Source organism: Hypanus sabinus, chromosome 3 (assembly GCF_030144855.1).
Source record: "Hypanus sabinus isolate sHypSab1 chromosome 3, sHypSab1.hap1, whole genome shotgun sequence".
In the NCBI taxonomy this organism is placed as follows: Eukaryota; Metazoa; Chordata; class Chondrichthyes; order Myliobatiformes; family Dasyatidae; genus Hypanus; species Hypanus sabinus.
This window is the reverse complement of record NC_082708.1, coordinates 1,964,077-1,978,294: the sequence shown is the minus strand read 5'-3', so window position 1 is coordinate 1,978,294 and position 14,218 is coordinate 1,964,077. Positions and strand designations below refer to the sequence as shown.

Below are 14,218 nucleotides of genomic sequence, written 5' to 3'. Positions count from 1 at the left end.
ATTACATCCCAACTTCTGTACTCAATGCTCTGATTTATAAAGGCCAGCGTTCCAAAAGCCTTCTTCACCACCCTATCTGCATGAGAATCCACCTTCAGGGAACAATGCACTGTTATTCCTAGATCTCTCTGTTCCACTGCATTCCTCAATGCCCTACCATTTACCCTGTATGTTCTATTTGGATTATTCCTGCCAAAATGTAGAACCTCACACTTCTCAGCATTAAACTCCATCTGCCAACGTTCAGCCCATTCTTCTAACTGGCATAAATCTCCCTGCAAGCTTTGAAAACCCACCTCATTATTCACAACACCTCCTACCTTAGTATCATTGGCATACTTACTAATCCAATTTACCACCCCATCATCCAGATCATTTATGTATATTACAAACAACATTGCGCCCAAAACAGATCCCTGAGGCACCCCGCTAGTCACTGGCCTCCATCCCGATAAACAATTATCCACCACTACTCTCTGGCATCTCCCATCTAGCCACTGTTGAATCCATTTTATTACTCCAGCATTAATACCTAACGACTGAACCTTCTTAACTAACCTTCCATGTGGAACTTTGTCAAAGGCTTTGCTGAAGTCCATATAGACTACATCCACTGCCTTACCCTCGTCAACATTCCTCGTAACTTCTTCAAAAAATTCAATAAGGTTTGTCAAACATGATCTTCCACGCACAAATCCATGCTGGCTACTCCTAATCAGATCCTGTCTATCCAGATAATTATTAATACTATCTCTAAGAATACTTTCCATTAATTTACCCACCACTGATGTCAAACTGACAGGTCTATAATTGCTAGGCTTACTTCTAGAACCCTTTTTAAACAATGGAACCACATGAGCAATACACCAATCCTCCGGCACAATCCCCGTTTCTAATGACATCTTAAAGATCTCCGTCAGAGCTCCTGCTATTTCTACACAAACTTCCCTCAAGGTCCTGGGGAATATCCTGTCAGGACCCGGAGATTTATCCACTTTTAAATTTCTTAAAAGCGCCAGTACTTCCACCTCTTTAATTGTCATAGGTTCCATAACTTCCTTACTTGTTTCCCACACTTTACACAATTCAATATCCTTCTCCTTAGTGAATACCAAAGAGAAGAAATCGTTCAAAATCTCTCCCATCTCCCTCGGCTCCACATATAGCTGACCAACCTGATTCTCTAAGGGACCAATTTTATCCCTCACTATCCTCTTGCTTTTAATATAACTGTAGAAACCTTTCGGATTTACTTTCACCTTATTTGCCAAACCAACCTCGTATCTTCTTTTAGCTTTTCTAATCTCTTTCTTAAGATTCCTTTTACATTCTTTATGTTCCTCAAGCAATTCCTTTACTCCATGCTGCCTATATCTATTGTAGACATCCCTCTTTTTCTGAATCAAGTTTCTAATATCCCTTGAAAACCATGGTGCTTTCAAACCTTTAACCTTTCCTTTCAACCTAACAGGAACATAAAGATTCTGTACCCTCATAATTTCACCCTTAAATGACCTCCATTTCTCTATTACATCCTTCCCATAAAACAACTTGACCCAATCCACTCTCTCTAAATCCCTTCACATCCCCTCAAAGTTAGCCTTTCTCCAATCAAAAATCTCAACTCTAGGTCCTGTCCTGTCCTTCTCCATAATTATATTGAAGCTAATGCTATTGTGGTCACTGGACCCGAAGTGCTCCCCAACACATACATCTGTCAGCTGACCTATCGCATTCCCTAACAGGGGATCCAACACTGCCCCATCTCTAGTCTGTACTTCTATGTATTGTTGCAAAAAACTATCCTGCACACATTTCACAAACTCTAAACCATCCAGCCCTTTTACAGAATGAGCTTCCCAGTCTACGTGTGGAAAATTAAAATCTCCCACAATCACCACCTTGTGTTTACTACAAATATCTGCCATCTCCTTACACATTTGCTCTTCCAACTCACGCTCCCCATTAGGTGGCCTATAATACACTCCTATCAGTGTTACTACACCTTTCCCATTCCTCAATTCCACCCAAATAGCCTCCCTAGAGGAGCTCTCTAATCTATCCTTCCAAAGCACCGCCATAAGATTTTCTCGGCCAAGCAATGCAACACCTCCTCCTCTGGCCCCTCCTACTCTATCACACCTGAAGCAACTAAATCCAGGAATATTTAGTTGCCAATCACACCCTTCCTGCAACCATGTTTCACTAATAGCTACAACATCATAATTTCAGGTATCAATCCACGCTTTAAGCTCATCCACCTCTCTTACAATGCTCCTAGCATTAAAATAGATACATTTAAGATACTCTCCACCCCCTCCTCTCTTTTCATCCCTAACAATGCATTCAAATTTATTATCCTTTTCTTTCTTCTCCCCTACATCTTCGGGCTGAGCGCATCCCTTCTCCATCACCTGCCTTTCCTCCCTCACACACTGTCTATTTACTTGCTCTGCTGGTGAACTAACCTCCTCTCCCATGGTTTCCTCAAATTGATTCCTGCCCCCACCATCTTACTAGTTTAAAGTCTGCCCTGTAGCCCTAGCAAACCTCCCCGCTAGGATATTGGTCCCCCCAGGATTCAAGTGTAACCCGTCCTTCTTGAACAGGTCACGCCTGCCCCAGAAGAGGTCCCAATGATCCAGAAACTTGAATCCCTGCCCCCTGCTCCAATCCCACAGCCACGCATTCATCCTCCACCTAATTCCATTCCTACTCTCACTGTCGCTTGGCACAGGCAGTAATCCCGAGATTACTACCTTTGCGGTCCTTCTTCTTAACTGCCTTCCTAACTCCCTATACTCTCGTTTCAGGACCTCTTCCCCTTTCCTACCTATGTCATTGGTACCTACATGTACCAATGTAGGTACCAATGTAATGTGAGGGGCAAGTTTTTTTAAACAGAGTGCTGAGTGCCTGGAAGAGGGTGCTTAGGGTGCTGGTGGAGGTAATACATTAGGGCCTTTTAAGAGCCATTTAGGTAGACCCACGAATGTGAGGAAACTGGAAGTATATGGAGGCAGAAGAAATTAGTCTAGTTGGCTATCTGTTTACTAATTTAATTGGTTCAGCACAACATTGGAGGCTGAAAAGTCTGCTCCTGTGCTCTACTGTTCTACATTCTATGACTACCTCTTCGTTGCCACAGGCGGCTGTGGAGGCCAGGACATTGGGTGTATTTAAGGTGGAGATTGATAGATTCTTGATTAGTCAAGGTGTGAAGATTACAATGAGAAGACAGGAGAATGGGGTTGGGAGGGAAATGGATCAGCCATGCTGAAATGGCAGAGCAGACTTGATGGGCCAAGTGGCCTAATTCTGCTCCTGTGTCTTAAGGTCTTTACTCATAGCCAGAATTGTTTGGACTCTTGCTAATAGGGCTGTGACCTGCTGTTTTTGGGCATCAGTGTTGGAGTTCACTCCCATGCCTTGCTCAAGTATTGACTGGTGTGGGGAGGTTGGGACAATATCAATGCTAGATAATGGTTCAGGCTTGAGTGAAATTCAGCTTCTCAATGCACACCCATTCTGTTCCCATCACAGGTCCGAACAAACATCAGAGTGCAGTTACCTGCCTGCAGTTCATCCAGAAGTTTGTTGTCACCAGCTCGGACGATGGGACAGTTAAATTATGGGACCTCAAAACTGGCGAATTCATTCGCAATCTGGTGGCACTTGAGAGTGGTGGCAGTGGCGGAGTTGTGTGGCGGCTCCGAGCTTCTAAGACAAAGCTAATTTGTGCAGTGGGCAGTCGGAATGGTACAGAGGAGACGAAGCTGCTGGTGCTGGACTTCGATGTGGACATGAAATGAGGGTACTTTGTGAGCTGGTGTGCTGCTGCGCACTCCTGACCCCTGACCACAAGCAGCAAGCTGCATCGACCTCCCTGCTGTCCATTCCAGTTTGCCAAAGAAGACTTGACCTTGTGGATCTGCAGCAACCCCATAAGGGGTAGTGGTACCCCTCTGGAGCGGGACCAGCTGGTCTGCCGTTGCAAGCCTATAGCACTCGTGCGGGGAGCAATTTGGAAAATACTTAAAGCACCTTAGAACTGAGCCATCACAGGATATCCATCTGTCTTGAAGAGGAGACACTTGGAGACACCTTAGAGACTTGCCAAAATTGTTAGTAACAGAAACTTGTACATAAAATGGTTCTATCTGTATATTATATAAAAGTGTATCTATGTGACAATGATGTAAAGCGTCCTTAACTATGTCCGTATAGTGAAATTGTGTAGCAGTGTGTGGAAACTTGTGTGAGAGAGAGGATGATGGTAAGCATGTGTGTGAGCATATATGAGGTTTTCACTATCACAAAGAGATGTCCCCTGCCTTCCCACCTTCCCCACTCATCTTGCATAAACCTTTGGGATTTAAGCAACAGCATTAAGCTATAAATGCTGTGCTTTATTGAAAAGAGATGGGGAAAAAACTTTGAAATATAGATTGGTTGGTGCTGCCTCTTTTGGTAAGATGGCATCACACATGATCACAACGTCCTCTTGGGGTCCAAACAAAGGTGTAATTGTTCATCCTTTAAGCCTGTTTTACAATTGCAAGACATTACTGGATATTAAGAACATCAAGTGTTGCAGGTATACCCCAATAGCGAGTTGCTCAATAGTGATGGAGTTGTGTACCATGTTGATGTCCGAACTAATTGCTTACCTTTGTTGTGTAGAGGCAGTGCATGGTTCCCACAACTGTGCAAGTGATTGTCTTAGGTGCTTTTCTTGTGATCACAAGAATACCTCAAATCCAGTTCACTGGTTCATTGGCAAGACCGATGCTGCGTTGCCTCTATTGTTTTGCAGACCAGACCCTCATGCTGTGGTGCCACCTGTTGCAGACACCCTGAAGAACAGACACTGAGCAGAGTGGGAGAGGGGAGAGAGCTGAGGCCTCAGTGGGCATGCTGGAATCATACTGAATTAGGGATATTGCCCTCCAGCGTTTGCTTGGTGGAAGATGAGCTAGATCCTTGACCCTGGAGAAACACTGTTTCATTTGGCTGTATTCATGTATGGTCAAATGACAATGAAGCTTGAATTGGAAACTAATCCATGTCCCCGGTGCAGACAGCCAGTGGCTCAGATGTTTCAGACCTTTGCTACAGTCACAGAGATACAGCAGGATTCCACCCCCCCCACCCCACGCCACCCACCCCCAAAGCTGCTTTTAAGGAGTTTGTACTATATGTTCTCCCTGTGGTTGTGTGGGTTTTTTCCAGGTGCTCCAGTTTCCTCCCACAATCCAAAGATCCACAGCTGGTTTGGTAATTGGTCACATCAGTGTAATTGGATTGTGGGTGCTCATTGGGCTGGAAAGGCCTGTTACCGTGCTTTATCTTTAAATTAAAAAAAAAAGCCAGGAAGCACATCTCGTCACTAATAATACCCTGACTCTTTGTATTCTTGCTACATTTTCATCATTCACCGCAGATTCTACCACTCATTTACACTAAGATAATTTACAGCTGCCAATTCACCTGCTAGCCTATGTGTTTTTGAGACCTGGGGGGAGAAATGGTACACCTAAAAGATATCCACACAGGCACACGGTGTGTAAACGCCACACAGGTCAGAGTCTTGTGTGGTTGTTGTGTAGCAGGTGCACCACTGTGCTGGCAGCTCCAAAAAGACAGACAGCACATTGTCTGGTCGCTGGTATGCTTATGGAGGTCAGTGAACAAAGTGCTACTGCCTTTGCAGACTGAGCCAAAGCTCGGACTGTTTGCTGTGTAGTATTCCCTGAGGTAGACTAGCTCCTATTGGACCTTAGCACAGCAGAATGAAATGGGACAGAACGCTGGAGTGAATCATAAGGGGTGGCCTGGATTGGATTCTAAAGTCCCAAATCCACTTAATCTCAAGTTATGGATTAAACAATTCTCTGTGGAGAATTGTTCCATTATGACTTTGAGTTGAGTAAAGCATTGATAAAGGATTTGTAAAGTGGTGCATAGGAAACAGGGTATGTTGCAAGATTCAAATTCAAATGCTGTCCAGTTGTTGGAAACAGTCACTGTATAGAACAAGATAATATTTTATCAATGATTGGATTAGTGTTGGTGATGCTAGTTGAGGGATAAACACTGAAAGATACCCTGCTGAAAATAGTTCAGTGGGATATACACCCAGTATCTTCTTTATTAGATAAAGGAGTGCAACCCAGTGTGGTCTTTTGCTGCTGTAGCTCTTCCATTTCAAGGTTCAAAGTATTGTGCTTTTAGAGGTGCTCTTCTGCACCCCACTGTTGTAATCAGTGATTATTTGGGTTAATGTCGGTTTCCTGTCAACCAATCTGGCCATTCTCCTCTAGCTTTCCTCATTAACATGGCATTTTCACCCATTGAACTGCCACTCATTGGATATTTTTCTTTTTTATGCCATTTTCTGTAAACTCTAGAGATTGTTGTATGTGAAAATCCCAGGAGATCAGTTTCTAAGATATTCAAACCACCACGAATAGCACTAACAATCATCCCATAGTCAAAGTCACTTCCCCATTTTGGGGTTGTTCTGAATGACAACTGAACCTCTTGACCACGTCTGCATGCTTTTATGCATCGAGTTGCTGCCATGTGATTGATTAGATATTTGCATTAATAAGCAGGTGTACCTAATAAAGTGGCCACTGAGTGTGCATCTTCACAGATAGGCAATGTTTTGATAAACCATGATGGTTTGAAAACAGTCCCTCTGAATTATAGATCCTTAGTGACAGTGTCAGGCAATGTCATGATAAAAGATTTGAGTTCCAGTGGATTATAAGAATGCATACTGATGTACTGCAGAAGAAAGTTGTGTGAAGAGTTCCACGGGGAAGAAGAGATAACGGTAGTCAAAGATACTAAATGGGAACATGGGGTATGTGATTTTGCAAGGGCTAGTGGTATATGCAGAGGACCGAGCATTTTTAAGTGAGCAACAAAAAACGAAAAGCAGAAAATTGCTCTTGCAAGAGAACTTTCATTGTCCAAATGAACATGAAATTTCAATGGATAAAAAAAATAAGATAGGTTGAGGAAGTTAGTTTTTTTTTGTTTGTTTGTTTGTTTTTTTTTACACACACTGCCAGAGAGTCATTTAAGATAGATAGGCACTTGAGTGGTGAAAAAAATGCAGGGATACACAGGAGAGAAGGGTTAGATTGATCTCAGAGTAGGTTATAAGGTTGACACAACTTTGTAAGTTGAAGGGCCTGTACTGTACTGTTCTATGAAGTTTCTATGGATGTATAGAAAGACCATAGGAGCAGATGGACCATCTCTGCCATTCAATCATGGTTGAAGCTTTTTTCCCCTTCTCAGCCCCACTCCCTGGCCTTTTCCCCATAAACTTTGATGTTGTGTCCAATCAGGAACCTATCAAGCTCTGCATTAAATACACCCAACGAACGGGCCTCCACAGTTGCCCATGGCAATAAATTACATAAATTCACCACCCTCTGGCAAAAGGAATTTCTCCCCATCTCTGTTTTAAATGGACACCCCTCCATCCTGAGGTTGTGCCCTCTGTCCCAGACTTCCCCACCATGGCAAACATCCTTTCCACATCTACTTTGTCTAGGCTTTCAACATACAAAAGTCTTCAATGAGATCCCCCCCATCCTTCTAAATTCCAGCAAGTACAGGCCCAGAGCTATTCAAAATTCCTCATATGATAATCCTTTCATTCCCGGAATCATCCTTGTGAACCTCTTCTGAACCCTCTTCAATGCCAGCACATATTTTCTTAGATGAGGAACCCAACACTGTTCAAAATATTCAAGGTGAGGCCTCACCAGTACCTTATAAAGCCTCAGCATCACATCCCTGCTCTTGAATTCCAGAGTTCTTGGAAGTTGACCTTTAGGGTGTGCTGTTCAAGGACTCCCAAGTCCCTTTGCACCTCTGCACTTTGAATTTTCTCCCCATCTAAAATGCCTGTTTATTTCTTCCACCAAAGTGCATGACCATACACTTTCCAACATTGTATTTCATTTGCTACTGCTTTGCCCATTCTCCTAAACTATCAAAGTCTTTCTGCAGGCTCTTCATTTCCTCAACACTACCCGCTCCTCCACTTACCTTTGAATCATCAGCAAATTTAGCCACAAATCCATTAATCCCATGTGCCAAGTCATTGACATACATTGTAAAAAGCAGCGGTCCCAACACCGACCCCTGCCAGAATAGGATCCCTTTATTCCCACTCTGGTTTCTGCCGATCAACCAATGCTGCTGGTAATTCCCCTGTAATTCCATGGGATCTTTACTTGCTAAGCAGCCTCATGTGCAGCACCTTATCAAAGGCCTTCTGAAAATCCAAGTACCACATCTGCTGCATCTCCTTTGTCTACCCTGCTTGTAATTTCCTCAAAAAATTGCAGTAGGTTAGTTAGGCAGGATTTTCATTTCAGGAAACTATGTTGACTTTGGTCTATCTTGTCATGTGCCTCTGACTACTCCGTAATCTCATCCATAACAATCGATTCCAAAAACTTCCCAACCACTGATATCAGGCTAACAGGTCTGTAGTTCTCTTTCTGCTGCCTCCCACCCTTCTTGAATAGCAGAGTAACATTTGCAATTTTCCAGTCATCCGGTACTTGCCAGAATCTATTGATTCTTGAAAGATCATCGTTAATGCTCCCGCAATCTCTCCAGCTACTTCCTTGGGAACCCGAAAGTGAATTCCATTGGGTCCGGAAGATTTATCCACCCTCAGACTATTAAGCTTCCTGAGCACCTTCTCAGTCATAATTTTCACTGCACAAACTTCACTTCCCTGGCACTCTTGAATGTCGACTATACTGCAGATGTCTTCCACTGTGAAGATTGATGCAAAATACCCATTCAGTTGCTTTGCCATCTCTGTGTCTCTCATTACAATATCTCCAGTGTCATTTTCTATTGGTCCTAAAGCTACCCTCAACTCTATTTTATCCTTTATATACTTAAAAAAAGTTTTTAGTATCTTCTTTGATATTAGTCACCAGCATCTTTTCATAATTCATCCTTTCCTTCCTAATGATCTGCTTCCTTCTGCAAGTTTTTAAAAGCTTCCTAATCCTCTATTTTCCCACTAGCTTTCACTTTCTGTTTTCCCATTCCTCAGCCCTATCACTCTGGTTCTCAGGAGTGGTGACCTTTTGATGAAAGATCTCAACCCAGAATCTTCTCCATAGATGCTACCTGATCTGCTGATTTCCTCCAGCATTTTGTATGTGTTGCTTAGGATTTCCAGTATCTGCAGAATTTCTTCTTTGCAGTTATCTAATTCGAGGAGCTGCAAATGGGTGAAGTAGATTCCTTGAAAGTTACATGTAGATAGGATCATAAAAGCTTTTGGCACATTGGCCTTCATAATTCAGAGTATTGATTACAGGAGTTGGGATGTTGAAGTTGTGTAAGATCTCAGCGAGGCCTAATTTAGAGTATTGTGTAGAGTTATGTTCAATCTACCTATAGGAAAGATATCAAGAAGATTGAAAGAGAGAAAATTTACAAAGGTGTTGCTGAGACTTGAGGACCTGAGTTATGGGGAAAGGTTGGATAGGGTAGAACTTTATTCCCTGGAGTGTAGGAGAATGAGGGGAGATTTGACAGAGGGGTATAAAATTATGAGGGTAGAAGAAAGGGTTTTTTTCTTCTGAGGTTGTGTGAGACGAGAACCTAAAGGTCATGAGTTAAGTACGAAAAGTGAAGTGTTTAAGTGGAAAATGTGGAGGATCTTTTTTACTCAGAGGCCGGTAAGAGTATGGGACAAGTTGCCAGCATAAGTAGTAGATGTGGGTTCAATTTCAATATTTAATAGAAATTTGGTAAGTACATAGATGGGAGGTGTATGGTCCAGGCGCAGGTTAATGGAACTGAGCAGAATAATAGTTCATATAGACTAGATGGGCCAAAGGGCCTGTTTCTGTCCTATTGTGTTCAATGACTGTGATGTAGACCATAAGACCTAGGAGCAGAATTAGGCCATCTGGCCCATCGAGTCTGCTCCATCATTCCATCATGGCTGACCCTTTCCTTTTATCTCCCTAACCCTAGTTTCCAGCTTTCTTCCTGTAACCTTTGTTGCTGTGTCCAATCAAGAACCTATCAATCTCTGCCTTAAGTACACCCAATGACCTCCACAGATGCATGTGGCAACAATTCCACAAATTCACCACCTTTTGGCTAAAGAAATTTCTCCCATCTCTCTTTTAAAGGGTGCCTCTCTATCCTGAGGCTGTGCCCTCTTGTCCTAGACTGTCCCGCCATGGGAAACGTCCTTTCCACATCTACTCTGTTGAGGCCTTTCAACATTCAAAAGGTTTCAATGAGATCACCCCTCATCGTTCTGAATTCCAGTGAGTACAGACCCACAGCCATCAAACATTTCTCATATGATTACCCTTTCATTCCTGGAATCATCCTTGTGAACCTCCTCTGGATCCTCTCGAATGCCAGCACATCTTTTCTAAGATGAGGAGCCCAAAACTGTTCATACTACTCAAGGTGAGACCTCACCAGTGTCTTTTAAAGCCTCAGCATCACATCCCTGCTCTTGTATTTGAGAGTTTTTGAAATGATTGCTAACATGGCATTTGCCTTCCTCACCACCAACACAACCTGCAAGTTAACCTTTAGTTGTTCTGCACAAGGACTCCCAAGTCCCTTTGCATCTCAGATTCCTGGATTTTCTCCCCGTTTAGAAAATAGTCCGCACATTTATTTCTACTACCAAAGTGCATGACCATGCGTTTTCCAACATTGTATTTCATTTTCCACATTCTAGCCCATTCTGCTAATCTGTCTATCCTTCTGCATCTGTGTTTCCTCAACACTACCTGCCCCTCCACCAATCTTCATATCATCTGCAAACTTAGCAACAAACCCATCTATTCCATCATCTAAATTATTTACATACAGCAAAAAAAGTCATGGTCCCAACACTGACCCCTGCAGAACACCACCAATCACTGGCAGCCAACCAGACAAGGATCCTTTTATTCCCACTTGCTGCCTCCTACCAATCAGCCAATGCTCTAACCATGTTAGTAACTTTCCTGTAGTACCATGGGCTCTTAACTTAAGTCAGCAGCCTCATGTGTGGCACCTTGTCAAAGGCCTTCTGAAAGTCCAAATATACAACATCCACTGCATCCCCTTTATCTGTCCTACTTGTAATCTCCCCAAAGTATTCCAACAGGTTTATCAGGCAGAATTTTCCCTGAAGAAAACCATGCTGACTTTGTACTATCTTGTCCTGTGCCATGAAGTACTCCATCACCTCATCCTTAACAATTGACTTTAACATCTTCCCAACCACTGAAGTCAGGCTAACTGGTCTATAATTTCCTTTCTGCTGCCTTCCTCCTTTCTTAAAGAGTGGAGTGATTTTTGTAGTTTTCCAGTCCTCTGGCACCATGCCAGAGTTCAATGATTTTTGAGAGATCATTTCTAATGCCACCACACAATCTGTAGCACTACCTCTTTCAGGTGTTCCTCTGGTCCAGGTGACTTAGAAACATAGAAAACCTACAACACAATACAGACCCTTTGGCCCACAAAGTTGTGCTGAGCATGTCCCTACCTTAGAAATGACTAGGGTTACCCATAGCCCTCTATTTTTCTAAGCTTCATTTACCTATCCAGAAGTCTCTTAAAAGACCCTATCATATCCGTCTCCACCACCGTTGTCAGCAGCTCATTCCATGCACTCACCACTCTCTGCGTAAAAAAGCTTACCCATGACATCTCTGTACCTACACCCCAGCACCTGAAACCTGTGCCCTCTTGTGGTGGCCATTGCAGCCCCAGGAAAAAGCCTCTGATCAATGCCTCTCATCATCTTATACACCTCTATCAGGTCACGCCTCATCCTCCATCGCTCCCAGGAGAAAATGCTGAGTTCACTCAACCTGTTTTCATAAGGCATGCTCCCCAATCCAGGCAACATCCTTGTAAATCTCCTTTGCACCCTTTCTAGGGTTTCCACATCCTTCCTGTAGTGAGGCAACCAGAACTGAGCTCAGTACTCCAAGTGGGGTCTGACCAGGGTCCTATATACCTGCAACATTACCTCTTGGCTCCTAATTCAATTCCACGATTGTTGAAGACCAATACACAGTATGCCTTCTTAACCACAGAGTCAATCTGCGCAGCTGCTTTGAGCATCCTATGGATTCGGACAAGATCCCTCTGATCCTCTACACTGCCAAGAGTCTTACCATTAATACTATATTCTGCCATCATGTTTGATCTACCAAAATGAAACACTTCACACTTATCTGGGTGGAACTCCATCTGCCACTTCTCAGCCCAGTTTTGCATCCTATCAATGTCTCGCTGTAACCTCTGACAGATCCTCTACACTATCCACAACACCCCCAACCTTTGTGTCATCAGAAAACTTACTAACCCATCCCTCCACTTCCTCATACAGGTCATTTATAAAAATCACGAAGAGTAAGGGTCCCAGAACAGATCCCTGAGGCACACCACTGGTCACCGACCTCCATGCAGAATATGACCCATCTGCAACCACTCTTTGCCTTCTGTGGGCAAGCCAGTTCTGGATCCACAAAGCAATGTCCCCTTGGATCCCATGCCTCCTTACTTTCTCAATAAACCTTGCATGGGGTACCTTATCAAATGCCTTTCTGAAATCTATATACACTATATCTTCTGCTCTTCCTTCGTCAATGTGTTTAGTCACATCCTCAAAAAATTCAATCAGGTTTGTAAGGCAGGACCTGCCCTTGACAAAGCCATGCTGACTATCCCTAATCATATTATACCTCTCCAAATGTTCATGAATGCTGCCTCTCAGGATCTTCTCCAACAACTTACCAACCACTGAAGTAAGACTCACTGGTCTATAATTTCCTGGGCTATCTCTACTCCCTTTCTTGAATAAGGGAACAACATCTGCAAACCTTCAATCCTCTAGAAACTCTCCCATCCCCACTGACGATGCAAAGATCATTGCCAGAGGCTCAGCAATCTCCTCCCACGCTTCAAAAACCTCCAGCATGTCCTCTTTCTTGATATCTATATGCTCAAGCTTTTCTGTCTGCTGCAAGTCATCACTACAATCACTAAGTTCCTTTTCCATAGTGAATACTGAATTAAAGTATTCATTAAGTACCTCTGCTCTTTCCTCCGGTTCCATACATACTTTCCCACTGTCACACTTGATAGGTCCTATTCTGTCACGTCTTATCCTCTTGCTCTTCACATACTTGTAGAATGCCTTGGGGTTTTCCTTAATCCTGCCTGCTAAGGCCTTCTCATGGCCCCTTCTGGCTCTCCTAATTTCCTTCTTAAGCTCCTTCCTGTTAGCCTTCTTCTAGATCTCCAACATTACCTAGCTCTCTAAACTTTTTGTAAGCTTTTCTTTTCTTCTTGACTAAATTTATTACAGCCTTTGTGCACCACGGTTCCTGCACCCTACCAATAACTTCCCTGTCTCATTGAACGTACCTATGCAGAACTCCACACAAATATCCCCTGAACATTTGCCACATTTATTTCATATCTTTCCCTGAGAACATCTGTTTCCATTTAAGCCTCCAATTTCCTGCCTGATAGCCTCATAATTCCCCTTTCTCCAATTAAATGCTTCTCTAACTTGTCTGTTCCTATCTCTCCAATGCTGTGGTAAAGGGGATAGAATTATGATCACTACCTCCAAAATGCTCTTCCACTGAGAGATCTGACACCTGACCAGGTTCATTTCCCAATACCAGATCAAGTACAGCCTCTCCTCTTGTAGCCTTATCTACATAATGTGTCAAGAAACCTTCCTGAACACACCTAGCAAACTCCACCCCATCTAAACCCCTTGCTCTAGGGAGAAGCCAATCGATATTTGGGAAATTAAAATCTCCCACCATGACAACTCTGTTATTATTACACTGTAGCGGTGTGCTACACGCAGCGCTAAAATAATGACACGGAGTCGGTAAACTGCAGTCAAAGATAATTTTATTCGAACTTCACAGCCTTGCTTTAAAGCCTCCCTCATCCCGCCCTCCCCAGGCGCGGATGCTCCAAGAGACACGTACTCACAAACCCTTTGTTGCAGACCTGGCCTTTGTGCCTGCACGCTGGCTAATTGTGAGCCGGTTCAAGTGTGCTAGGAAGTGGGTCGCCACATAACCCCCCCCCAGAACCGTGGATAGGGATGGCAACATTCTGGTGTAATGTCTATTGTCTATTTGTAGTGCAGTAATTGTGTTTG

At 43.4% G+C, this 14,218-nt stretch overlaps 1 protein-coding gene across 1 annotated transcript in view; it reads left to right on the top strand.

The window, feature by feature from the left end:
* Window positions 1–5,278, top strand: part of LOC132390970 (F-box/WD repeat-containing protein 7-like) — a 306,269-nt gene extending 300,991 nt beyond the window's left edge. The window contains exon 13 of the mRNA XM_059963517.1: window positions 3,544–5,278. Within this exon, the coding sequence (XP_059819500.1) occupies window positions 3,544–3,812 (269 nt within the window). The 3' untranslated portion in view covers window positions 3,813–5,278. The remainder of the gene's footprint in view (window positions 1–3,543) is intronic.
* Window positions 5,279–14,218: the final 8,940 nt, after the last annotated feature.